At 43.1% G+C, this 26,439-nt stretch overlaps 1 protein-coding gene across 1 annotated transcript in view; it reads right to left on the reverse strand.

Moving 5' to 3' along the window:
* CPS1 (carbamoyl-phosphate synthase 1) overlaps positions 1-26,439 on the reverse strand; it is a 215,946-nt gene that overhangs the window by 144,337 nt on the left and 45,170 nt on the right. Inside the window, exons 10-20 of the mRNA XM_085648589.1 lie at positions 23,591-23,732; positions 22,862-22,939; positions 22,600-22,698; positions 20,954-21,049; positions 18,301-18,490; positions 14,985-15,142; positions 12,448-12,576; positions 11,801-11,945; positions 10,771-10,981; positions 6,045-6,243; positions 4,851-5,027 (exon numbers count right to left, since the gene is read on the reverse strand). Of these exons, the coding sequence (XP_085504715.1) occupies positions 4,851-5,027; positions 6,045-6,243; positions 10,771-10,981; positions 11,801-11,945; positions 12,448-12,576; positions 14,985-15,142; positions 18,301-18,490; positions 20,954-21,049; positions 22,600-22,698; positions 22,862-22,939; positions 23,591-23,732 (1,624 nt within the window). The remainder of the gene's footprint in view (positions 1-4,850; positions 5,028-6,044; positions 6,244-10,770; positions 10,982-11,800; positions 11,946-12,447; positions 12,577-14,984; positions 15,143-18,300; positions 18,491-20,953; positions 21,050-22,599; positions 22,699-22,861; positions 22,940-23,590; positions 23,733-26,439) is intronic.

The following is a 26,439-nucleotide window of genomic DNA, read 5'->3' on the forward strand; positions in this document are numbered from 1 at the left end:
ATTTGTATTTTAAAGGTGTCATACTTTGTAACAATTTGCTTAATATTTGCAGGATGCTGATCACATTTCATCAGGAGGCGTAGCTGTGTGTTTTTCATTCAGCGTCTTATATAGAGATCTAATAAGGTCTACATGTAAATGGTTACAGAGCAATTTGGGTGCGGTTTCAGCATGCCCATAGCATATCTGACACAATGCTTCTTTCATATCTGACACAATTCTTCTTTCATATCTGACACAATGCTTCTTTCATATCTGGCACAATGCTTCATTCATATCCGACGCAATGCTTCTTTGATATCCAGCACTATAGTTATTTTGTACTAGACACAATGCTTCTTTAATATCCGATAAAATGCTTCTTTCATACCTGACACAATGTTTCCTTCATACCTGACACAATGCTTCTTCCATATCTGACAAAATACTTCTTTCATATCAGACACAAAGCTTCTTCCATATCGGACACAATGTTTCTTTCATATCTAACAATATGCTTCTTTCATATCCGACACAATGCTTCTTTCATATTTGACACAATGCTTCTTTCATACCTTATACAATGCTTCTTTAAAATCTGACACAATGCTTCTTTCATATCCGGCACAATGCTTCTTTCATATCTGACACAATGCTTCTTTCATATCTGACACAATGCTTCTTTCATATCTGGCACAATGCTTCTTTCATATCTAACACAATGCTTCTCTCATATCTGACTCAATGCTTCTTTCATATCCGACTCAATGCTTCTTTCATATCTGACACAATGCTTCTTTCATATCTGACTCAACGCTTCTTTCATATCTGACACAATGCTTCTTTCATATCTGACACAATGCTTCTTTCATATCTGACACAACGCTTCTTTCATATCCGGCATGATGCTTCTTTCATATCCGACACAATGCTTCTTTCATATCTGACTCAATGCTTCTTTCATATCTGACACAATGCTTCTTTCATATCCGGCACGATGTTTCTTTCATATCCGACTCAATGCTTCTTTCATATCTGACTCAATGCTTCTTTCATATCTGACACAATGCTTCTTTCATATCTGACACAATGCTTCTTTCATATCCGACACAACGCTTCTTTCATATCCGGCACAATGCTTCTTTCATATCCGACACAATGCTTTTTTCATATCTGACACGATGCTTCTTTCATATCTGACACAATGCTTCTTTCATATCTGACACAATGCTTCTTTCATATCTGACACAATGCTTCTTTCATATCTGACACAATGCTTCTTTCATATCTGACACAATTCTTCTTTCATATCTAACACGATGCTTCTTTCATATCCGGCACGATGCTTCTTTCATATCCGACACAATGCTCCTTTCATATCTGACACGATGCTTCTTTCATATCTGGCACGATGCTTCTTTCATATCCGACACAATGCTTCTTTCATATCTGACACAATGCTTCTTTCATATCTGACACAAGGCTTCTATCATATTCGGCACGATGCTGCTTTCATATCCGACACAATGGTTCTTTCATATCTGACACGATGCTTCTTTCATATCTGGCACAATGCTTCTTTCATATCCGACACAATGCTTCTTTCATATCTGACACAATGCTTCTTTCATATCCGGCACGATGTTTCTCTCATTTCCAACTCAATGCTTCTTTCATATCTGGCACAATACTTCTTTCATACCTGACACAATGCTTCTTTCATACCTGACACAATGCTTCTTTCATATCTGATACAATGCTTCTTTCATGTCAGGCAGAATGCTTCTTTCATATCTGACACAATGCTTCTTTCATGTCCGGCAGAATGCTTCTTTCATATCTGACACAATGCTTCTTTAATATCTGACACAGTGCTTCTTTCAAACCTGACACAATGCTTCTTTCATACCTGACACAATGCTTCTCTCATACCTGACACAATGCTTCTTTCATATCTGGCACAATGCTTCTTTCATATCCGACACAATGCTTCTTTCATATCTGACACAATGCTTCTTTCATATCAAGCACGATGTTTCTCTCATATCCGACTCAATGCTTCTTTCATATATGACACAATACTTCTTTCATACCTGACACAATGCTTCTTTCAGACCTGACACAATGCTTTTTTCATATCTGACACAATGCTTCTTTCATGTCCGGCAGAATGCTTCTTTCATATCTGACACAATGCTTCTTTCATGTCCGGCAGAATGCTTCTTTCATATCTGACACAATGCTTCTTTAATATCTGACACAATGCTTCTTTCAAACCTGACACAATGCTTCTTTCATACCTGACACAATGCTTCTTTCGAACCAAGTAACACCCCTCCCCCTAAACATGTAAGTCATGCATCATGGAGAACACATTTGTTTAGTACATGACAGCATGGATATTAAATCATTGTTGGTAGAGGGGCATGTTGGGCATTCCGCCATCCTTTTCAGTGGGAGTCCGTCATACATTTGGGGAGGCACACAGTACCCCAATATTTTGTTCAGGCAAACCAGTCAGGAGATGATATTCCTTAGCAGGTTGGATGCGATGACAAGCTATCGATCGTTGGGGGTGTGACAGGTAGAGACCTTATAGTGTTTAGTTTCAGGGAGGTCTGTCATCATTATCCTACTCAGTTTTGAAGGTGTGCATTTTTCCATCCAACAGGTCAGCAATGGACTTTTTATGTAACCCCTCTGTTCTTCCCGTCTTAGTGCCCTGCTCTCTGCTTCCACCCAATAGAGGACCTCTCAATTCCAGGCGTCAGGCCCTAGGGCTTTCGGCATCTTTCATCACATTGTGATGGCCCTCTTGGCCAAAAACCCTGCCAGATCGGCAAATTTCATTGGCGCTTTATGTGCCTTTGGTCAGGCATGTATCCCAGGAGGCAACCATCTATAGTTCCCATATACATTCTTTCCATCACACGCTCTATATTTTTGAGCTCTGTGGCCCAGGATGTATGTAGCACGGGGCCACTCCAAAACACATGCTGGACGTTCGCTATGTTGTGCCCACACCTAGGGCAGTTGGCCAGTGCCTACTGATAGTTCCTGAAGTAAGGTCTGTGCAATATAATTTATGTTTCTGGAAATGTCCATTGCACTACAAAATATTTAATCCTTAAACTAAAAAAATGGAAACGTCTTGCTTTATGACACACTTTTGCAGCAGTTATTCGTGCTTGGATATGCTCGGAGAAGGTAAGGACAAGTTTCAGTGAGGAACATGATCAGGGATTTACTGGATAAGAAGCACCTTTGGCAGATGAGGTCTTTCTTTGGATAGATTCTGGCTTTTCTTTTTCCCTTTGTATTACTTTTTTCTGTGGACATACTGGATTAAAGATGACATAGAGTTCTGAGTGAGTAGAGATCTTAATGAGTTTTTTCCAATGAGTATGGAAATTAAAATCCACAAACCTGAAGGTATTCAAGGGAAATCGCATGGAAGAGGGTTTTTTAAATGAATTTCTATGTAATAGCTTTATATTAGCAGGGATTTTTCCAGTTCATTATTTTTAGAATTTAGATTCATTTATTTATTTTTTCATTTTGTTAAGTTTATATTATATTGGTGTTTTTTCACGTCATGCTAACATAAAAAGACTGCTAACCGAGTTAAATGTTATGTTAGTTGTATTTATTAAATCATCTTATGTTAGTTGAATCTATTAAGCACACGAATACCCAACAGAAGGATGGCGGGGGAAGGGAGAGAGACTGGGTATTCCAGTCACCAGGAATTTGTACACCTGACTTTTTTCAACTCAGTTTTGCTATTCATTGATTTGCCAGTTGTTCATTCCTGAACAAAGATTTAGGAATCAATAAAAATATGTCTCAGTGTAAAAGCCAAGTCATTCAGGAAGTTGGGAGGATAACGCTTCTGCCAGGCCCAGTAAAACACAGTCTCATAGAGATTCATATCTTTCCCTTCTCACTTTCTCTCATACCTCCTTCTCTCTCTCCCGCCATTTCAGTCTTTCTCTTACTCGCCCTCTTTATTTGTAATGCTTCTATTCCCTTTTTATGTGTCTCTCTCCCTCTCTGTTGCTCACTTCCAAAGTTTCTCCTCTATGTCTCTGATTCTGTCTCTCTTACTTTTCACCACTTTTCTTTTCTCCCTTTATATAATTGCTTCTTTACATCGTAGGCTTACTTTCTTTTTCCCCTTTTCTCTTCCTCTTTACACCTCTCGCTTCTTTTTGTCTTGATGTCATAGTCTCTCACTCTCTAAATTACGAGTTCTCTCTCTCACTAGTTTTTTCTGCTCTCACTCAACTCCTATTCTTCTATCTGTCCTTCTTTAAGCTCTTTATCTTCCTATTTTTCAGTTTCTTTCTCTTAATTTGTCTTTCTCTCCAGTTTTCTCTTTCCTAACCGTTCGCTTTTGCTCTCCATCTGTCCCCCTAATCCTCTTGGCCTTTCACGTATTCCCTTCTCTCTCTGTCCATGGACATGGTAGCCACACGACAGCTGAGGTCAACAGACCTAAACAGACAGTGAAAATGTAGGGGCCAAGAACGAAGCGCTTGGGTCAGATAATTTGTTCTGACGATCATCCGAGCGTTCATGTTTATTTTTACCACACTATGCATATAACTGTGCTAACAATGCAACTGCACTAATTTAGCGTACTATGTACTTTAATACGACTGTATCAATGTAACTTTACCAGGGTAAACCCTTACATCTAATCAATTTTGAGACATAACAGTGACTATAGTTACAACAATATTTACATCATATACACCATGCCAAAAAACCATGAGCATTGTCAATAAATGACAAGGAGGACCATTACTGCTTCTGCAGGTTTGTCAGGTCACCGTGTTAGACAAGTGCCTTCTGTACCCCTTGCTTACCTTGGCCATTGTGTAGACGCGGGTGCTGGAGGCATCAGCCATTTCTCTGTACAGATTAAGGTCTGACGGCCATTCCTTGTTCAAGGGCAGGTGTGGGGTGAACCCATCCACAGATGGGTGGCACATTCTCAGAGCCTTCTGGAAGCTCTCCTCAAAGGTGCGACCGATGGCCATGACCTGAGGAAAGCGGAAACCAGTGAAAAGTGATAATGCTCTTAGTAAATGTTGCTAACAATTCAAATTGCCACGTGATCACCAACCAAAGAGGCCAAAGGAGCAAGGGCAAATTGCAGGGAGAATCAGTTCACACCAGTCTCACATTGGGCATTGGGTCATCAAGAAATCTGGAAGTCACCGTGGTACAAGCATTTGTGACATACCACATTGATAGTAGCAGCAGCTAATGGCTGTCAACCTCACATGGGCGGCTCCTTTATGCAAGGAGAACCCTTCAGTATCTTGGCAGGCTGGCTCACAGCTACATCTTATTAACCTTTATCCTACTGGAGATGTCAGGTCTCACCAGCGATGTGTACCCTAGCAACTCAGCTTCCTCCTACCTTATCTGTGTACCTCTCCCTGTGCTCCCTTAGGTTTCCTCTGATTGTCTGAAAAATTCAAGAAAAAGCATCAGCCAGCATGAGGTAAGTCACTGGCAGTAGAGGCCAGACCTTTGCTGAAGGTCTACATATGGTGACATGAATTAGTGTGTCAGACATTCTAATCCATCTGCTATGTATGATTAAGGATTTTATTATATATTTGTCTTATACATTTATCATTCCCTGTTTTGTAAGTCCAAATATTTTAAAGATATCAGCTCATCTTAGATAAGCTCTTAGTTGACATCGTCTTGTGCCACTGGTGATTGAAACTTATGATGAGACTTATATATAACTGAACAAAAATGGTACAGTGGACGACTAGTAATTCCCTAACTAATACCATCTACTTTGGCCAGATTCGATGCAATCAGTCTGAGCATGAGCAGTGGAGCTTCTGAGCAACATGGAAAGTAGACAGTCACAACTACTGCAACATCCTCATCACACTCATACCCCATTTTAGCCCTGCAGGTCCACTTGCAGACCTGCAGATTGACATGGCCACCACACAATAACCATGCCAAAGGAGGAAGACAAGGGGGCATTAATGATGGTGCAGTATGTAGATGAGTACAAAGGCATCACTCACCTCCCCCACGCTCTTCATTGAGCTGCCAATTTGCTTAGTGGTGCCTTGGAAGCGATCGAGGTCCCAGCGAGGAATCTTGGTGACCATGTAATCCAAGCTGGGCTCAAAGCAGGCTGATGTCTTTCCAGAGACTACATTCTTGATCTCTGGCAGTGGGATGCCCAGGGCAATTTTGGCTGCGATAAAAGCCAGTGGGTACCTAGATAAAGGTAGCAGAAGCCATCACCAAATTGCAAACCAAAGCCGTCACATTTTGAAAAAGATTAAGATGTGACTGACTGAGATAAGTCACCTACATGTTTTTTAAAAAGGTGGCTGGGAACAGATTTGGTCATCTGTGCATGTATGTAAACAAAGGAGGAAACTTGTTCATTCAAATATTTACAAACAGAAGATAAGTTTACCTTTTTTCAGTTATCCAATTTATTACACCAGACACCAATGTGGAATCATGAGCCAAGAGCAAGGAAGCAAATTCTCTTGTAAATTCTCTTCTAGGTGGCTAGGAGAATCCCACAAATCAGCCACCATTATATATTGTTTCGCAAAAGGGGACACCTGCCATCTCTGTGAATATGTCCAGTTTAGATGTACAAGCATGACTTTACATGCAAAAGCAGTATCCAGAGGCCTGCAGCTGTGAACCAACTGTGCGAAAATGTTACTTGTAATCCTGGTTTTGGAGTATAGGCAACCTCACTGAAGTCATAAAGGTAGAATATTCCCACGTATGTGCGGAGACCATGGAACACTACGTTTATATATAAAAGTCAATCTGTAGATAAAGGTAGACACCTCATTTTTAAACAGTCTGCTGGCATCTCTTCCAGTAAATAAACAACCTAACCTTACCGGCATTTTGTGTGAGAGAGAAAAACACCCATTTAAAAAGCACTTAAAGATCACATTGCAGCACCTACCTGAAGATATGCATAACAATATCTCAAACAACCTTTTTACCTTCCCTCTCTGGTGGGTATAAAAAAATGAGGGAAAGCGGTGTCTATCGGGTCACAGTATGAAAACAGTCATAGAGAGTACTGTTTCTTTAAGACGTAATGGAGATAACGTTTACTTTAAGTTGATATGTGGACATGAGAAGTGTGGCTGTTGTGTTAAAGAACAACCTTGTCTGATGTGCAGATCGTGCCTTGATCAACCAGTCGTCCAAGTAAAGGCGATTACTGCCATGCACTTGGACAACACTTTCAGAGCTGATTTCAGTCCAAAGGATAGAACGTTGTATTGGAAAAGAGTCTTGCCAACTATGATATGTTTTTCTGCTACTGGACTCTTGAAATAGACACTCTGTAAATCCACAGAACACATCACGTCTCCTCTCATGAGCTGAGGATAAATTTGATGTAAGAACAGCATCCTGAATCACTCTTTCTTCTTCAATGTGTTTGCTTGTCTTAAATCTAAAATGAGTCTGAACACTTGCATGGGGCCTTTTTAGGGGACCAAAAAAGATCTATCTCTTTCAGAGAGAGGAACGGGTTGTTTTTCACTTTTTGTAGGAGAAAGTACTTCCTGATGCTAGATTTGAAGGGATTGATAGAGGTGGGTTTGCATGATCTGTAGGGCCCATTTGTCTGTACTTATTGTCTTAAACCCTGTCAGATTATTCGTTACACTCCCACTGAAGTAGGTAACAGACAAGGCGGAGTGGGTTGTCCACTGTTTTGACTGCAAATGTTATTTTGAATACGATCTCTGCGGTTGTTTGTGTTGTTAACTTCTATTATCTAAAATGTCTTTGCTAATATTGAGACTGCTGCCATTGATGTTGTTGTTGTTGAGGTTGGGAGTAAGAGGAGACTACTGAGAGAGTACAAGCCTCTGTTTCAGTAGGTATCTGGAATCCTTTTTTTCTTCCAATCCAACAGCTTTTGAGCTCTCAGTTTCCTTCTTCATACGTTCCACTTCCTCATTTGTATGAGGAACAAATAAAACGGCTCTGGTAAAAGGGAAGTTTGCGATCTTTAAATGAGGCTCTGGTTTCAAAGTTGTTAGTCTGAACCAGGAAACTCGACAGAGCCTTATTGCATGACAGAAAAATGCCACTGCTAACTCTACAGAAAATACTGCAGCACTCATGCACTGTTGCAGACAGTCTGTCCCTCTTGAACAATTTCTAGGAAATCTTGCTTCCACTCTTTATGGAGATCATTTGTCAAAGTGAGAAAAGATTCCCATAAAGATCTTTGGTATCTCCCTAGTGATGCAAAGGCACTTTCTGGTTTGAAGGCCAAAGCTGCTGATTCACAGAATTTTCAGCCGACACCATCTAACCTCTTACTCTCCCCTCTGTAATGTGACTGGTACAGAGTGTGTCTTTTTTTCACTGCAGAGTCTGTTACCGAATCAGGTTCTGGTTTATGTCTGAAGTAGACTGGGCCTTGTTCTGAAGATATATATGTTTTGAAAAGTCTCAGGGTTGCTGACTATATCGCTGCTGGTGTTAGGAATTTTTCTTCTGCTAATTCTGCAAAGCCTGGGACCAATGGGAGAACAGGTCTCGGAGAGGCTCTGGACTTTAAAATTGGAGACTGTTGTCTGTGGAGCTTCCATTTGTATGTTGAGTTTTGTGGCACCTCTCAATAGAACATCTTGATATGTTGGAACGTCATCAACCAGGGAAATTCTTACCTGTGATGCCACTGAAGATGTTGGTGTGTAAGAGTTAAAGGAATCAGTGGCATTACTCTGAGAAACTGCAGGAGAAAAATATGGAGATAGTCTTCTTTTTCATCTATCATGGCTAGGTTGAGGTGATTCCTGCAGAATTGGTGATGTTATTTGAGGTCTAAAAGGTCCAGGTGACATGGATGTGGCTCTTGGGACCAATCAAAGGACCTTCTGGTGGAACCGAGTGCCGAGGTGGAGGTGGAGCTGGAGACAAAGAAGGTCTTGGTAGATGGTCCAAAAGTTCAAGTGGCTCTTGAACCTGGTCTTCAGCTAAAATTGCGAATCTTGGAGATTGTAAAGGATTACTATGCACCAAGGGAACAACATCATGGAAGGGCATGGAGTAAACTGACTTCAAGGAGATTCGCAAATTTGATCTTCTTGATGTCAATTTCCTTGACGGGCATCTCATTGCTGCTATGTTAGACTTAGAATTCTTCGACGGTGAGTCGTGATGTTCTGACGTCGAGCGTAGTAGCATCGAGAGAATCAAAGTCGGAGATCAAGATTTCAGTGCAGGGGTAGAACTCAGTGGAGTAGATGAATCATGGGAGTGTGTACCTGAGATATCTAAGTCAGAGGCACCGTCAAACCTCTCAACAGCAAGCATGTTGACTCCAATGGTCTTAACGTCGACCAGTGTTACCAGTGTGGTGAGATTGTCTTAATAATGCCAATGATGTTTTCATTGCCTCCTCTCTTGAGATCTCATTTTCATGAGAGGGAACAGTTTCAGAACATGGATCCCCCCTTTGTTTTTTCATTTTTGCTTCTTTGTCTCTTCTTCCACTCTGAGGTCCTCTAGCTTTCCTGTAAGGTGGATTCCCTCTCTATCCATGAGGGTTTATTTTGTCATGTTTTGACAAAGCTCGCTGTCCTCTACTGAATGTGTGAATGGAAGACACGCCACAAAGACTGCATGAGGGTCTGAAGCAGACTTTTCCCTTCCATATGAAGAGCATTTCATGAAAAGAGATGGCATTTTCAGTGAAAAAAAATCCCTTCAAATTTGCCCAAAAATTAAGAACAAGGCAGATGGATATTAAAGACTTCACATGAAGTGGTAAACCTTCAATATCTGAAGGACAAAAACATGTTATTAAATCATAAAGTGTTCTGAGATCCTCTCAGCATCAGCCGGATATAAGAACTGGAGCGGTAAGGCAAAGTGCCAGCACAGTAGTACTGGGACAGGGAAGTGGATGGCTTCATAAAGAAACAGTATTCTCTATGACTACTTTCACTCTGTGACCTGGTAGACACCCTTTGCCTGCATTTTTTTCCCAACAGAGAGGGAAGGTGAAAAGGTTATTTGGGACACTGCTATATCTTCAGCTAGGTGCTGCAATGTAATCTTAAAGTACTTATAAGTGGGGGGTTTCACTCACAGAAGATTGTGGTAGAGCAGTGTTATCTTTCTACTGGAGAGGGTGCCATCAGACTGTTTAGGTGTCGACCTACAACTATAGATTTACTTCTAAATATAAAATAAGTGTTCTGGGGTCCCTGCACATAAGTGAGAAGATTCTACGCTTATGATTAAAAGTGAGGATCCTACGATGCAGAACCAAGATTTCATCGTGTGATACTCACAGGCCTGTGGGTGGATGAGCACTTATTCAAGGTTATAGGAAACATTTCTTGTGTTCGTGCTTATTCACATGCATTTTTTTTCCCAAGAAATATTTACATCATTAAAAGTTGTACATGTATCAGCCGCTTTAGAGTTCAATGGAAAGAGGTCCCAAACAGCTACTGGGGAGTTCACTTTACAGCACTATGAGCAGACCATAATTTCTACCATTAAAAATGGAGATCTATCTTATATCTACTTTGAAAGACATGGAATGCAAATGCAGAATATTACTGCTCCCAAGTTTCTGCTTTTGTCCCCACCACTCATGAACCTCTTTTACCCATGCATGGAAATATATTTGCTTGCACTACCTGTGCCCCCGCCTGCAGCAATACATTTTTTTATTTAGGAGAGGAAGTGTGAATTTCAATGGAAGAATGCAGTGACCTCCTTCCTTACCCAGTAGCTTTGGATGCCAATGCAGAGCTCCTGGACAGCCTGGCGTTGACCTCAATGATGACGTACTCTAAGGATGTGGGGTGCAGGGCAAACTGGATGTTGCATTCACCCACGATGCCCAGGTGGCGCACCACCTTGATAGACACGGCTCTCAGCATCTGGTTCTCCTCATTGGAGAGAGTCTGGCAGGGGGCCACCACGATGGAATCTCCTACACATCAAAAAATAAACAAAAATAAACAATTAATGGCCGCCACCACCATTGGCAGTCTGCCTATGGTGGTATTCTACCCTGAATTAGAGAAGTCCTACGCCTAGAGGAGCTGACCGGGGTGTAACGGAAAGAAAGGAGCTTTCTGCACCAGAGTGAAGCTTGGAAATATGGAGTGTTATATGGAGTGTTGAAAGAGTGCCTCAGAGAAAAGTCAGATTTAGTCAGTATTGGACCAGAGGACCTAGAGGCCCAGCCATAGAACCCCAAAGGTCTTTCCTTGTGCGAGGTGCAGACTATTACTCCTAGACTCTGAAGATGAAGACATCAGCAGTAGGAAGGAGCCGTGGCCTGTGAAGGTAAGAGCAGTGGGGCGGTGGGGTCGGGTGGGGGTGATTTCAACGAATGACGATGAGGGAAAATTAATTATTTAATTTTTCCTCTGGGTCGTCTGTTGAATCCCCCCAACCCGGCCCCACCGCTCTTGCTGCACGGGCTGCGGGTGGTAGCAAGAAAAAGAGACTTCGGCCTTCTGTGAAATGCAGAGGAGCAATGAGAGGGGTGTGTAAAGCAGGACTCAACTAGATGTGCACCTTTCTAAAATTCCTATGGCATCATTTTCAATACTGAAACAATGTGGTGCATTTTGACGTGATCGTAGTAAGGGAAAGAAGCACTTCAGATGCCACCCAGATTGCCCTTAATGGCTGAGGTCATCTAGTCGCAGACGGGCTGGTATATAGAGACGTATATATGCACTCCGCTTTTCAAAAGAGGACCAAATGTCACTGCAAATAAGGACATGAAAGGTTGTCCCACCTGTGTGCACTCCCATGGCATCGACGTTCTCCATGTTACAGACTGTGACACAATTATCTGCGGAATCCCTCACAACTTCATACTCGATCTCCTTCCATCCCACAACTGAGCGCTCCACTAGGACTTGGTTGGTCATTGCAAACGCCTGCGGGAACAAAGGAGAATATGTGTTTTTTTATGTTTTTGCATTGACTCACTATCAACGCAGTAGCGTGCTCAGTTAGACCAGCTCTGGAAAAGCTACTCGTGAGGGCATGTGGTGGCTGTAGTTGGGCAGTGGTGACAGCAAGTAACAGTAGGATTGAAGCTAAGGGACACTTCCATGCATTTATATCAAGGCAAACTTTAACTGAGAGAACTTTTGAGTCGGCATCAAGTTCGGAACACTTTTAAATGACACTTCTGAACCATACCAGTGGCTTGGGGTTTTGTAAATGTGATGCTCCTTAACTTTCACATCACTGACATTTGAAGGATGAAGGTATTTTTTCATTGTTTCATTCACAAATTAACACAGTTATTGCAGAAGATAGAGACAGAAAATCTCGAATTCAATGGCCCATAGAAGCTCATTTCCCCCTGGTATAAAGTCACAGCCCCTAAGTGGACTCCAGTGTTCTCTTAATGCCTTCGAGCTCAAATCTTACCTTAGTAGCGAGATCGATCAGCTTCTCCTTGTCTGGACAAAGACCGGAGCCGAGCCCGCCCAGGGCGTAGGCAGAGCGAATCATAACAGGGTATCCAATTTTATCCGCAGCCTTCAGGGCGTCTTCCACCTGCCAACACAGAATGCATGTACAGTTAGACCATGGGGAGCCCTTCCGGAATCTGGGTGCCTTGAGTGGAGAGTGCCAAGTGCTAAGTTCTGACGGTGGTGTTCACTTATTATGTGGTCCCTAAAAGTGGCTCTTACCTGGAAGTCCTAACCTTGCTATTGTGGGAAACAAGCACAGATGTGAGATGTGTATAAATGGCGGCTGCAAAGAGGTCTGTGGGTTTTGTAAAAGAAGTGGACGGGGATAGATTGTGAGGTGTCTAAATATGGTGCCTGATGGGGGTTCCTAAGGTCAGCAATGCAAGGATACAACTCAGCCAATCAAAACAATAGTGGAGCAGCTGTGCTCTGGGAGCGGGACAAAAACAAGAATTCAGAGGAAAACAATTGGCTGAGACGCATCAAACTAAGTCAGAGAAGACAGCCACCAATCTTGGGCAAGGGGCTGAACCAGAGTCCACTTTGCGTATATTATACAAAAGAGGCCTTCGATAACATATCTAAATCTGTCTACAGGTTAAACCTAAATGGACAAGCCTCCTTCCATACTCGCCCACCGCTCTCTGGTCCCCATCTCCATTCAGGCACTGTAATGTCACTCCCTGGTGCAACCTACAAATTATTTGGCTGTTCACCCGTTTCACATAGGGGTAACGTCTCAAGCATTCGCAACAACCAGGATCTATAACATATGAGTGCTCACCTGTTGTCAAACACCCGTTTTCATCTCTATCTGTTACATGCTGCACAACACAGCACTAACATTGAAAGTGCTGCCTCACTGAAAGTGCTGTCCAACAGTGCAGTGCTATCACTGACAGAGTCCATCAACACAATCACTAACAGCACGTTTCCAGAGTGACACACTGTCACGAAGTAAATGGACCATGAATACATGGAGTATCAGTGCCCCAGAGCACAGCTGCATCACTGCCCTATAGCACATCTCAATGTCTGGCAAACCAAAGTCTAAGAACACAGCACTTTCAGTGCCACTAAGCATGCTGTTCCGAAACATAGATCTATTACTAATTAAGCGCACTGTCGCAGAGCACATTACTATCACACGCTAAGTACAACATTTCAGGTCACAGCACTATTACACACAATTACACACTGCACGCATAGTCCTACGGTGCAGTCACTGGCTGACCATGCTTTCCCAGAGCACGGCACTATCACATGTTAAGCGCACTGTCCTAGAGCACACTATGGCTCATTAATGGTTAAGCACACTCCCCTAAAGTGCAGCGCTATGCTGACCAAGCACACTGTCATAGAGTAAAGGAACACTGCTGCTGATGAATGCTGACCAAGAGTGAATCACTGTCACATGCTAAGCGCACAGTCCCATATTACAGCACTATTATTGACTGATCACACTGTCACAGACCGCAGCACTTTCATACTCTAAGTACACTGTCCCTGAACATAGGGCTGCTACTGACTAAGCACACTGTCCCAGACTACAGCAAAACTGCTGCTGATGAATGCTGACCAAGAGTGAATCACTGTCACATGCTAAGCGCACAGTCCCATATTACAGCACTATTATTGACTGATCACACTGTCACAGACCGCAGCACTTTCATACTCTAAGTACACTGTCCCTGAACATAGGGCTGCTACTGACTAAGCACACTGTCCCAGACTACAGCAAAACTGCTGTTGATGAATGCTGACCAAGAGTGAATCACTGTCACATGCTAAGCGCACAGTCCCATTTTACAGCACTATTATTGACTGATCACACTGTCAAAGACGGCAGCACTTTCATACTCTAAGTACACTGTCCCTGAACATAGGGCTGCTACTGACTGAGCACACTGTCCCAGACTACAGCAAAACTGCTGCTGATGAATGCTGACCAAGAGTGAATCACTGTCACATGCTAAGCGCACAGTCCCATATTACAGCACTATTATTGACTGATCACACTGTCACAGACCGCAGCACTTTCATACTCTAAGTACACTGTCCCTGAACATAGGGCTGCTACTGACTAAGCACACTGTCCCAGACTACAGCAAAACTGCTGTTGATGAATGCTGACCAAGAGTGAATCACTGTCACATGCTAAGCGCACAGTCCCATATTACAGCACTATTATTGACTGATCACACTGTCAAAGACGGCAGCACTTTCATACTCTAAGTACACTGTCCCTGAACATAGGGCTGCTACTGACTGAGCACACTGTCCCAGAGTGGGGTATTATCAAACACACTATCCCAGAGCAAAGTACTGCAACTGACTGAGCACATAACTATAACTGAATACAATGTTACAGTGCACAGCTTTATTGTGCCTGGGCGCGAAGTTCCGCTCCGCTAGCGGAGTTTGCAGAGTTTTTTCCACTCCACGCTCGGCGTAACGCGTAATCTCCAATGGGGCAATAGTTCACTTTACCGATTCGACAGCGAAGCTTGGCGCGATCGGCTCCTTGATCTCATTCAGTTTGTCTGAGAAGAGCTGCCTGTCCTCTGTGAACATGATGGACTCCACGGAGGTCCCCAGCACCTTGACACCATACTCCTTGAGGACCCCTCGCTTGAACAGCTCCACTCCTGAGGAAGCAATGAAGAAGAGGGGGGGTCAATATGAGGACGTAGAACCACTGGAAAACCCCAATCTGATGAAGCGATTGTTTGCTTTGTGTTCACCACAAGCTGAAAATGGTTGGTGCGTCAAGAAAAGGCATGAAGAGCAATGTCAACATCACAACAATCCACAAGCTGAAGACACTCTTCATCGAAAGGCAAATTAACCTCCTTCCCATCCTCTTCTTTGGCAAACTCATCCCAGCAGACTATCCACTGCAACCTCATTACCAGTGCCCAGAATATTTGGGTTAAGAAGGCATTACCATCTTGTCTACTTCCATATTACAATCATTACGACTATGAAGGGAGTCGCCCTGTCCAGACAGGCAATGCAGTGCCATATTTCCCTGCCCAAACAAACAATAGCTCCACTCTCACTATCCAATAGGTACATATAAGGGACTACCCTGTGCGGATAGAGCGTGAGGGGCAGACTCGCCTCACAGCTGTGACGACTGTAACGAAGAAGAAGGGCCACATGGTCGACACACTCAAGTGAAACTCAAAGTAAAAAGAAGACTAGAGCACAGATTAATGGTCACAATTGTGACAGGTTTTACATTTGCTACAAAACTGTGATTCATTTAGGTGTACTTCAGTTGGCATAACTAGGCCATAACGAGGCCATCCTAGGCCACATTGACAAACATTTATGAAATGTTTCACAAAAGTGCATGTTTATTTTAAGTGTACAATAGTTCCACGTGCATGTGCCCTTCTCTATTCCAGGCAGGAAATAAATAAAAATACAGCCTCAGCAATGGTCAGTCCTAATATAATTGTATAATTATTGTTCTTTCGCTCTGGAGGGAAGGATGTTCGTTCAATTAAAACTTTCAAGGTTGCTTAGCAGAGTTCTGCAGTAGTTGTACAAGCTATTGTATTCTTGTGTTTCATAATGTATCATTTCATCTTCTTAATTAGATAAGATGATTTAAGTAGTAGGAGTTATTAGGTGTGTTGTACCAATTAATAAGTTGATTGGTTTTCATGAATGAAACTTTTTAATCCATATGAAATGCTTGTACCTTCTTTGTCGAAAGCATTATAAAAGACACGTCATATTGGAAGAGTGCCAGATGCTTAAGGGATTTACTTAGAGAATATCTCTATTAGTCTATTGAACAGTGGGTTTTGGGTTTTCTTTGGTGAGGGACTCTATGGTTGTCTATTAGATGATTCTGGAATTGTGCTAATTCTTTGAAATAATTAACTAACTACTTATTTTGCTTTTTTGTGATTAAACCCATGAGTTTGAAAGCTTAAGTATGTGTTGTTTGCAGTTTTTATTTTTAGCCTTGGACGAAGTCAATGAGAGACTCAGATAGTTCTGTTCCCACCCATCTACCCTCTTAATTTCTTAATTGGAGTGTCAATTCACCCTTAAAGGGGTTACAGGCATCAGCTCCTTTGAAGTCCTCTACTGTCACCACACACTCAAACCAAACTACTCCACAGTCCACTTCATTAACAACATTTCATTGATAATTCACTGAATTCCCTGTAGGGACACTGAGCCTATGCATGTTAAAATTGTGCACCCAACGTGTACCCAAAATCAGAGGTCTGGTGCTCACTACACATCCGATAAAGGCATTTCTGTACTGATGAGCCTATGTGAATTTTAGCAACCACCAATAAATGCCAGGAGACATTTTAACTAGAGCAGGTTAAATGTTCATTATGCTGGCATAATCTTGCATAGTTTTACCTTACACTTGATATCTGAAATTCTCAAAATTGCATTATTATGCTATGTTATGTAATGAAACAACATTCATCACAAAACTTTAGTGTGAGCACGGGAATATCGTAAATGACCAGAATGCAGGTGGCTACTGTTTGCGGCACTTGTGTTTTTTGTGTTACTTTTTGTGTCGAAATGCAGCCCTGTATCCAAAATGGAGATGAAGATGCATTTCAGGCAAAAACATAGCGCCAAATGTTGGTTTTGCATTTCACCTATTTATGCATAAGTTGTGTAATTGTTTGACAATTTAACATAATTATGCTAATACAAATTAAGCGAATTTCGCACACCTTAATTTTAACTGAATTACACCCTAGTTTTAACTGAATTAAGCCTCTTTCCCACTATTTAAGGATAATTCACCTTTTTAAATTAATCTTTAATCAGTTTGGACCAGTTGAATTTTCAAAACTGACAATTTCATTTTCATAGTCAAACTTAACTCACCCAGGCCAAACAGTGTCTCACGGCATGTCACTTTAATATTCAAATGCATTGAAAACCCCGCCGGTACACTGGTCATGTAGCCCCCTCTACTGTGGGTGGAAGCTGTGGAATCTCTGATAGCACATATACAACATTCCACAAGACAAGAACACAAATTCAAATAATTGAACTGAGAAAAGAGCCCAAGATTTGCTCCATGGTGGGCAAAATAGCAGTATAACAACGACGCTTCCTCCCGCTAACAAAGCAGTGGAAGTATTCAAGTATTTGTATATTAATTATTCTTTTATGTTATGTATTCATTTATTCATGTATTTAATCATTTATCTATCTATTTATTTATTTACTTCTGGGTCTTAAAATGGTAAAATATACAGATGTTATGTTAACAAAAAAATGCAGCAGGTCCCTATAGAAATGCTCAGAGAGAATGCCTTTTGAGGTGGCTTGTTTAAAGTTGGAATGTTGGCAGGTTCTGGAGAAGTCAATCCCAGAGAGAAAGGAATGCATGGATTCAAGTTCCAACTTGCTGTGAGGAGTCAAGGGTTGCTCAATGAGAGAATTTTTTTTTTTAACGAGAGATACAACTAGATTCATGAAGGGCTAAATAACCTCAAACATTTTATGTCACATAAATGAAAAGAATTGTCCAAAATGGGGCTGCCTACCTTCACAACAAAAGTGCTAAATTGAAGGCCTACTTCCAGGGGTAACATGTACGCAATGAGAAATCTCAAATGGCTGCATTTCGAGAATATTCCAGAATCTTGTCACCACCCATTTATGTCATGATTTATTTAAAAATATTGCTTTGACTGTTAATTCATCAAAATATGTGAAATGCACCAAGATTAAATTCAATGCTAAATCTGATTAGGTTAAACAACAACACAGAATTTGGAGAGCACACCACTAAACCACTCACCACAGTTGAGGGCGGTCTGCCCACCCATGCCCAGAATCAAACCATCGGGCCTTTCTTGCTTGATGATCTCGGTGACAAACTGTGGAGTGATGGGCAGGAAGTAGACGGTATCAGCCTGCTTGATGCCCACCTCGTTGGTCTGCACGGAGGCAATGTTGGGGTTCATAAGGACAGTCTTCACATTCTCCTCCTAATAATGAAAGGACACATCAGAGCTGTGCAAAGACAAACTAGGACTCCTGCACCACACATCGGTATGTGCCTGAATAAGAATCGCAGCGGTTACCAGCGACATGAGTAATATCCGCTGTGGCAAAATACTTTCAGAAACCCTCTATTGGATCCCTCATCTTATCGGCCAAGAACAGCTAGCTGCTCTGCAAAACATGGGGGGCAGACTGGTTTCCTTTGAGTCTGTCTGCTATTGCCGTCTGGATAGTGTTATGTGCGAATTACAACCATAAGCTATTGCGTGTGTCTACTATTCATCACATGGATCCATTTATTGACAGATTTATTAAACATTCATGCTTCCAAATACTTCCAATTGTGCCTACGTGTTCCTATGCGTCGTACCCTGCTCTGTGCTTTTCTTGGTGTCAGCCATTAATGGGTCAGCTAGATGCAAACCGCCTCCGCCATCTTTGGAAAAGGGGTTGCAGTTTCATATCAGTCAACACAATGTTTGGCGAGCCAATTTTTTGTTGAGGAACACACATGAAAATGATGTTTAAAACTGTTACAAAATTATTAGCTAGTTTACAACACTCTACACCTGGAACAGGACACGGCCGGCACACATTACATCACGGTAGCAATAATGCACTTCAAGATATATATGAAGTAAATTAAGCAACACACATCATCCGGTGTTTAATATTGTACCATTGCCAGTGTGCATTGAACTCATGATACATATCCTCAGGGAACTACTAGGAACTCAGCAACATTTAAATGAGACTGCAAGAATCCCAAGGATGGCTGGCACGGCCACAGAACACCTATCTCCTCTACTTCACTTCACACTACTCCACGCAGAAGAGCAGCTGTAGGATTGCAAAGATAACTCTTCTCACAGAGGCTATAATGCACACACAGACCTCTCCGTTCCTACACTAGCGCCTTATAAGGTTAAGCATCCTAACTCTCACTCCTTTGTGGTCACTACACAGCATGGGCACGGCAACACAAACATGATAAGAGCACAACTGTGGTAATCATGTCCAGCAGCAAAACACTTCTCACAAAGGCCTCACCCCAACCTTCTCTACAAGCCAACTACACCCACAGATAAGTGGAGTACCCGTCCGAAAAAGCACGTTGGCACCTTCAAAGAGGAATAAAGCGCTATATAAATGCAACTGCAATGTAATACACGTATATTGCCATCGTAACACGGTGCACCTGGTGTGTGCTACCTTACTATAAAGATGACAGAGACGGTTATGCAGGGAGCTTCTAAACCCAATGGGAAATGGAAATGGTCAGAATGATGGTTCTGATAGTAACAGCGAAAAGTAATGTTGAGAATTGTGTGTTGCCGTAAATATGTATGATGTTAAATCCTCCACCATGTCATAGATAAACATGCAATGTTGATGTGTACTTTGGACTCTGCCACCAACTGGAAACAAATGGATGGAGATATGTTTTTGAAGACTGTTTATAACCGCTCACTTAATGTTGAAAAATTGAATAAATTATAATAGTAAGTCACTTGAAATATATTTACAGTAGAGCTATATCATTCTTTACGTTAAATGGAGAAGCTCACTCCTCACTTTAGTATTTTGAAATTACCTTTCTGCTACCCCCCCTCCTTCACCCGCTTTCCTACATTCTAGTGATATGTCGCTCGTTCTTGACTTAGCATCTTTTCTGCTGCCCCCTCATAGACCTCCTTTTCCCTAGTATCCAATTGTGGCCATAGTTCTCGCCTTCATTTCGAAACATTACTGTCTTTCTCTACACTGCCTTCTGCTCCCACCCCAAATGCGTTTTTGTGGTATACCCTCCCCATATCTCTACCACTATCGCTCCACTTTACAGATGCCTTTCTTTCTGAAAAACACTATATACAAAAGTGTCATTGAGAAAGGACAGTTCACTCTGGAAGAAAATATAGCTTGAGAACGGTTTCTTGTTTCTTCGCCTAAAAGGGGGCGTTCTCTTTGCATCCATCTGAAGTATGCTGGATAACCACATTCCATGGGTACCACATACCGTGCAGCAACCATGATAGGTTGTTTTGCCCACACACTAGTACTCTGTTGGTCGCTGTCACTCACTGTGCTTTCCCTTGATGTAATTGTAACTGGTTGAAGTAATTCCTTCCCTAGGTTAAGTAATACAACATCAGGCAGCAAATACAATTTCTGAAGTAATACCAAGTACTTTATGTGCTAAAAACATGCAGATAGTAGAAGTGAAGTACCTTAGGGTACCAGTAACACGTAAAATGTAACGACAATGGAATAAAATCCAGTTGGTGACAATCTCTATTCCAGTTTTGATATAGGCAAGCATTCCAAGATGGTGCTATACCTTGTTAAAGCACTCCTAGGTAGGTAAAGCGCAGTGTGGCCAGTGGAATATGATAAAACGCCAGGCTTGACTTTGGAGTGATAGCCAAGCCCGGTCACCAGACTCTCACCTTCATGGCTTTCACAGCTTGTGATCCTGAGTAGTCAAACTCGCCCGCCTGACCGATGGACAGCCCTCCGGAGCCAAGGATGAGCACCTTTGAAACCTAGCAGAGGTGGGCAATGTGAAATTATGAGTGAGGCAGGATCAACATCGTCAAGACAAATGGAACGTGCAAAGGCTCGTGGTTCGGCAGAAATAAACTCGCCGCATGGTCAGTCACCACATTAAGTGTTCATTGAGCAAAGAGTGAAGCACCCAAACACAACAGGGAACAATGACAAAGGAAAGAAGAGCAAGCCATTGAAAACTAAAGTGAAGTGAGATATACCAATAAAGAGATGAAAAGAGGAAAGAACAAGAAGTGGAAGAAAGAACCAGCTCAAAGATTCTCTGACATACGATGGCCCTACAACAAGCAGACACGAAAGAATTGCATCTAATTAACAAAGAACTCTAGAGGAAGGAGTATTTGAGTAAGCATTGTTTTTGTAAAAGTGTAGCATAAGCTATCAGCCCCTACTTTGAAGGACTGTTAACCAACTGCTATGATCCTGCTGCCATGCAGACATCTAGAGGACTGAGGGACCCAGCAGCCCCTGCATCTCTTCCAAATGGCATCAGAGAAGCGGCATGCACGGCTAACGCACTCCTACATCTGAGCATAGGCATGCTGAGGACGGGCGTCCCATCTTTCATCCTTTGTAGATCTCATCCATGACTTGGCCTGATGAGGATAGCTGATCTCCGCGTGGGAATGTTCAGGATTGGATTAGGGACAGCTGCAGAGAATGAGCCCGCACAAACTCCTTTTCCACCATCCTCCCACCCCAGGGCATACTTTTCGATGGCAAATCCAGACACTGGCAATGCCAGTGCTTTCTGCCATGACTCTTATTGGTGTTTTGGCTCAGAAGGCTGCAGAAGATAGTCAGTCCCCCATTATTTAATCTCCTTGGATAGTAAAACCAGCCTCTTAGCATGTGGGATCTGCAGCTCCCAACTCTCCATTACTTGTTCGTTGGGGGTTCTTGTAATCCCTTAACCCGATCAGTTGGCGGACTTTCATTGTATCCCGCTCCATTTGCTGTCTCCATCTGCACCTCTTGTCCTCACCACTATCCCTTTTAACTTCACAGACCTGGACGTCATCCATAATAAGGCATTCCATCCCGTTTCTGAAACAGAGATGCCCCTGTGAAGCAGAAACTATCGCCCTGTAATGTGTGTGTGAGTCTTTACTGTAGATGTACATCCCAAGGATCCGCAAGACCTCGGCTGGAGGAAGATTTTTCTCCTACCTCGCAGCGAAGACCTGGAGCGACCCTGCCTCGACATCTCAGGCAGTCATCGTCACTGCCTCAATTTAGGAAGGACCTTAAGACCTGGCTCTTCGACTTAACTACAGATCCACGCCACCCCCCTACAGCACCTTGAGACCCTATCAGGTGAGTAGTCGCGCTTTACCAGAAACCTAATTGATTTACACTGCAGACTGGATACTGTATGTATTCAAGTCCCACCTATTTGTTCTGTTCAAATAAGTCAATGTAACTATACATTCGTACCCAATCCCTGACTTCAAGCCTAGCCAGTACTTGCTTTCAATACAATCTTATAGTCTGGTAAATGAAGAGGGACCATGCAAGTGCTTACATCAATCCGAGATGGGGTCAGTGCCGGCTTCGGCATCACCGACGCCAGGGTGGTGCCTTTTCCCTTCTTTATCATAGACATGAAGACGTCGAAGAGAAACTGGAAAAAAATAAGGCAACATTGCATTTTCATTTTAATAATTGCATAGAACTCGATACTGGAGTGAATGGGGCACACATATCTCAACCAAATCTACTGTGACACAACCGAGTGAAAGCCCTCCTCGACCACCACTCAAGCCAATGTAGCACACTCTACTTACCTCTGTGTCCACTGGCCCTGGAGTGGCCTCCGGGTTGAACTGTGCCGTGAAGATGGGCTTCGCCTCGTGCATAATTCCCTGAAGTGTGACATAAAGGAAAAAAATATTGGCAAAGTGAAGGTTAAGGCTGGAAATGTTGTGTAATCTCAAGACAACATGCTGCTTTAAAGTTTTGTCGCCTTATGTAAGGTATCCCTTCCCTAAAAGGTGGTGTCAAAGCGATAAACTTCAAGAAGGCTCCAGAACAGACAGCAGGATGACAGGAAACCGGTGAGGAAAACCTTAACTGGAAGGCATTAGTTCTGCATATTTTGGAGAAGCTCAAGACACCTGGGACACATGATTCCGCCTAAAAAATATAGGGTAAGATGACTTTCCTCTCCCAGGCTACGTCCACTCACACCGTTTAGAAAATACCAGCCAAAAACATTATTTGGGCCAAGTGAAACAATCGAGTTTGTTGTTTAGGGTCCCTTTCACTTGTGGTAAGAACCTATGCAAGGCCAGTTTTATTAAAAGAACCTAAGTGTGGCATGAAAATGTCACCTGTAGCATCAAGTCAGGCAAGAGGAACACTTTGCACCAATTGCAACCTCTATGCCAGTCCAGCAAAACAATGTTCACAGAAATACAAACATGGTGAGGCGACAGGAGGACTCATAGATTACACACTACCCTGTGCCCAAGACCCAAGCATTAGAGAAGGGATCGGTTCAGATCCCCTTGTACCTCATTGGTTTTGTCGTTGGCATTCACAAAGAGCGGTTGCCAGCCGGCCGGCAGGGTATTGGCATCCACTCCATAGGCGTGGTTCTGGGCTGTGATGAAGGCCTGTCCATTCATCTTGTTCAGGACTGGCTGGTTTTGTCCCCTAAAGAGATCAACAAAGAAAAAAAAACAGCACTGGCATCAGCTTAGTTTGCAGCCCAGCTGAGCCTACTAGAAGATGAAGACTAAATAACTTGACACATCTCCTCATGCAGAGGGAGGGTATCTAAAAGCAAACACAACCCTGAGACCCTGCATTTTGTCTTCTGTGAAACAAGAAATATCAGCTTTAGGCCCCCACCGCCCTGTTTAGTTATCCCATCAAACCGAAAGAAAACCATTTCACTTCTGCACAGATATACAGGTAGTAGAGGTGAAAGAAGACATAAGAGGCCCTATAAATGAAATGCGTTTCACGCCGGCGCTACTTCCCTGTGCGTTAGCGGGCTCTACAATGTCTTTGTGCCTCACAATGTTATTATCGTTATTCCTCTGGAATCAGAAGGAAAAGGGTGATGCAGAGGGTCGTTCCCTTATTCCTTTGTAATTTGCAAAGAAATGTCAATAGTGTGTGACACTCAGTCAGTGGCGGAGCACTGAATGTTCCTCAGCTAGCCTTGTCAGTAAGTCAACATTTGTAAAGTGGAAGCTGTTTAAGATGGGCAGCTTCCACTGTGCAAGTCGCAGCCGGGCAGCCAGTGGTACCACAGACCTCTCCAGGCTCTCATGTCTATTGTGCAATGCACCACCTTTTTCATATACATAATACCTTTTTCATATGTATAATCTTGAGGAAGGCAGGAAATCTCATCTGCACTGTGGCACCCAGTGCCCTGAACGTGTCCATTCTCTGTCCCAGTTCCCACTGGCGCTCCAAAGTTGCTTTAGATAAATCCGAACGCACCTCATACGAGAAATCTGGTCCCTTTAATGACTTCGCCTTAAGCGCCAAGTTCAGAATCTTCTCCTTTAGCGCATAAGTGAGAAAGTTTATAAGGATTTTCCTCGGTTTCACTCTCCCGGGATTCAATCGAAATGGATCCCTATGGATCCTCTGGATATCTTTTCCAAGGAACTCCAGTGACTCTTCCAGATTGAGAGAGTCCTTAAGCATAGCCACAATATACGCCTTTAAATAACTCCCCTCCTTCCCCTCCGGGATCTTTTAGAGGCGTAAGTTATTCCTTCGTGAATTATTTTCAAGTGACTCCACTCTCTCCCTCAGGACATCTCCGTCCCTACGCAGAGCCTGAATTTTATCTTCAGCAAACCCAAGATTAGCCTTAAAATGCTCAACAGAGCCCTCCAGATTCTCAGTCCTTGCATTCAGGAAATCTACTTTCTTTTCTAAGGCATCACATGCAGCTCTTATCTCGACCTGGTTCTCTAAGGAAACCGCAAAACCTTGTTTAATGTCGTTCTTTAATGACATGAAGAGGGCCTCTATTGAGTGAGTCTCCACTCCTACCCCTCCTCCCTTCTCACAGTCAGTCAGAGTTACAGCCTGGGTTGTATCCTGATCTTGTGCCACTTCCGAAAAAACAATAATGGGCGCGGCGTCAACAGGGATAGTAATCATACTATTTGGAGCTACGGGTGATGATGCCACAGAATGTGTCATAGGGGGTATAGTCTGAATCAGTATAGAGTCTATGGTATTAGTAGCTTCTAAGGCATTAAAGGTGGCAGAAGAAACAGAGGTTGACATAGTAGATAACATCGAAATATCAGGTGTACTGGATGCCCCCCTATTAGACCCAGCAAAGGTAGCAGGATTCTCCGTCCTGGAGGACAAGAAGGGCAAGACTCTTAGGTCCCCCCCTAAGATGGGAGTACAACACAACTCAAGGGGGGTCTCTTGGCTTGTGATATTAAATATCTGGGGCTGGACCCTAAAAAAGGAGCTAAGAGAAGGGGTAACTTTTACGATAGTAGATTTAGTAGAGGCCTTAGCAGAGCTCTTCTTGCTTGTCTCAATTACTCTCCTCCCCTTCACAGAAATGTTCTGAAGATTCTGAGGTATATACTCCACCTGAGACAAATCGGTTTGCTGCCCCCTTTTCGCGCCCAATTCTGGTATGCCGAGGGGGATCCTCTGAACCCCTGCCTCTTCTTCTAAACCCCAGGAAACACAGTCCATTGACCTCTCCTGGGTATTCACCTCTCTCTTTCCTCAGAGTAATTTCAGCCCGACCGGCCTTCTTCGCCCGAGTAGAGAAACATATACTAGAACTCTCTAATAGAGGACTAAAAAGTTTCTTACCGGCCACGGTATCATGCCCCTGGTCTTCGTTATCCTCCACCTCTGCAGAGACAGCAACCTTACCGGCTTTAGGGTCCTTAACGCCACTCTGCAAGAGGTAAGCTTCGATCCCCCTTGTGCTGACGCTGTCTGAGCTCTCCCGGAGGAGACCGCGAGCCGCCGCTCTGCGACCGCGTCACAGCTCCAGGGCGGCTCGGTCCCAGCGCGGCAAAAACAGAGGGCAAGAGAGACCGGGACTCATCCAGGGAGCCTCTCCAAAACCTCAACGTAGGTAAATGTCGTCTAATCTCCCGCAAAATCTTCTCTTAAACCGATTATGGCAACATGTGTTCTCGCTCAGTAGGATAGGGGAGAACGCAGAGCAGGGACGTGCGCTACCGCTCAGCTAGCGGGCGCCATGTTTCCCAAAACAGGTGATGAGAAAGTTTAACTTGGGAGCTGGCTTTTGCCAGGCAATTGAATTACTGTATAAGGCTCCGATTGCTAGATTACTTGTCAATGGGTCTCTGACAGATCCTTTTACCATCACCAGGGGTACGCGACAGGG

This window comes from Triturus cristatus, chromosome 3_2 (genome assembly GCF_964204655.1).
Source record: "Triturus cristatus chromosome 3_2, aTriCri1.1, whole genome shotgun sequence".
Taxonomy (NCBI): domain Eukaryota; kingdom Metazoa; phylum Chordata; class Amphibia; order Caudata; family Salamandridae; genus Triturus; species Triturus cristatus.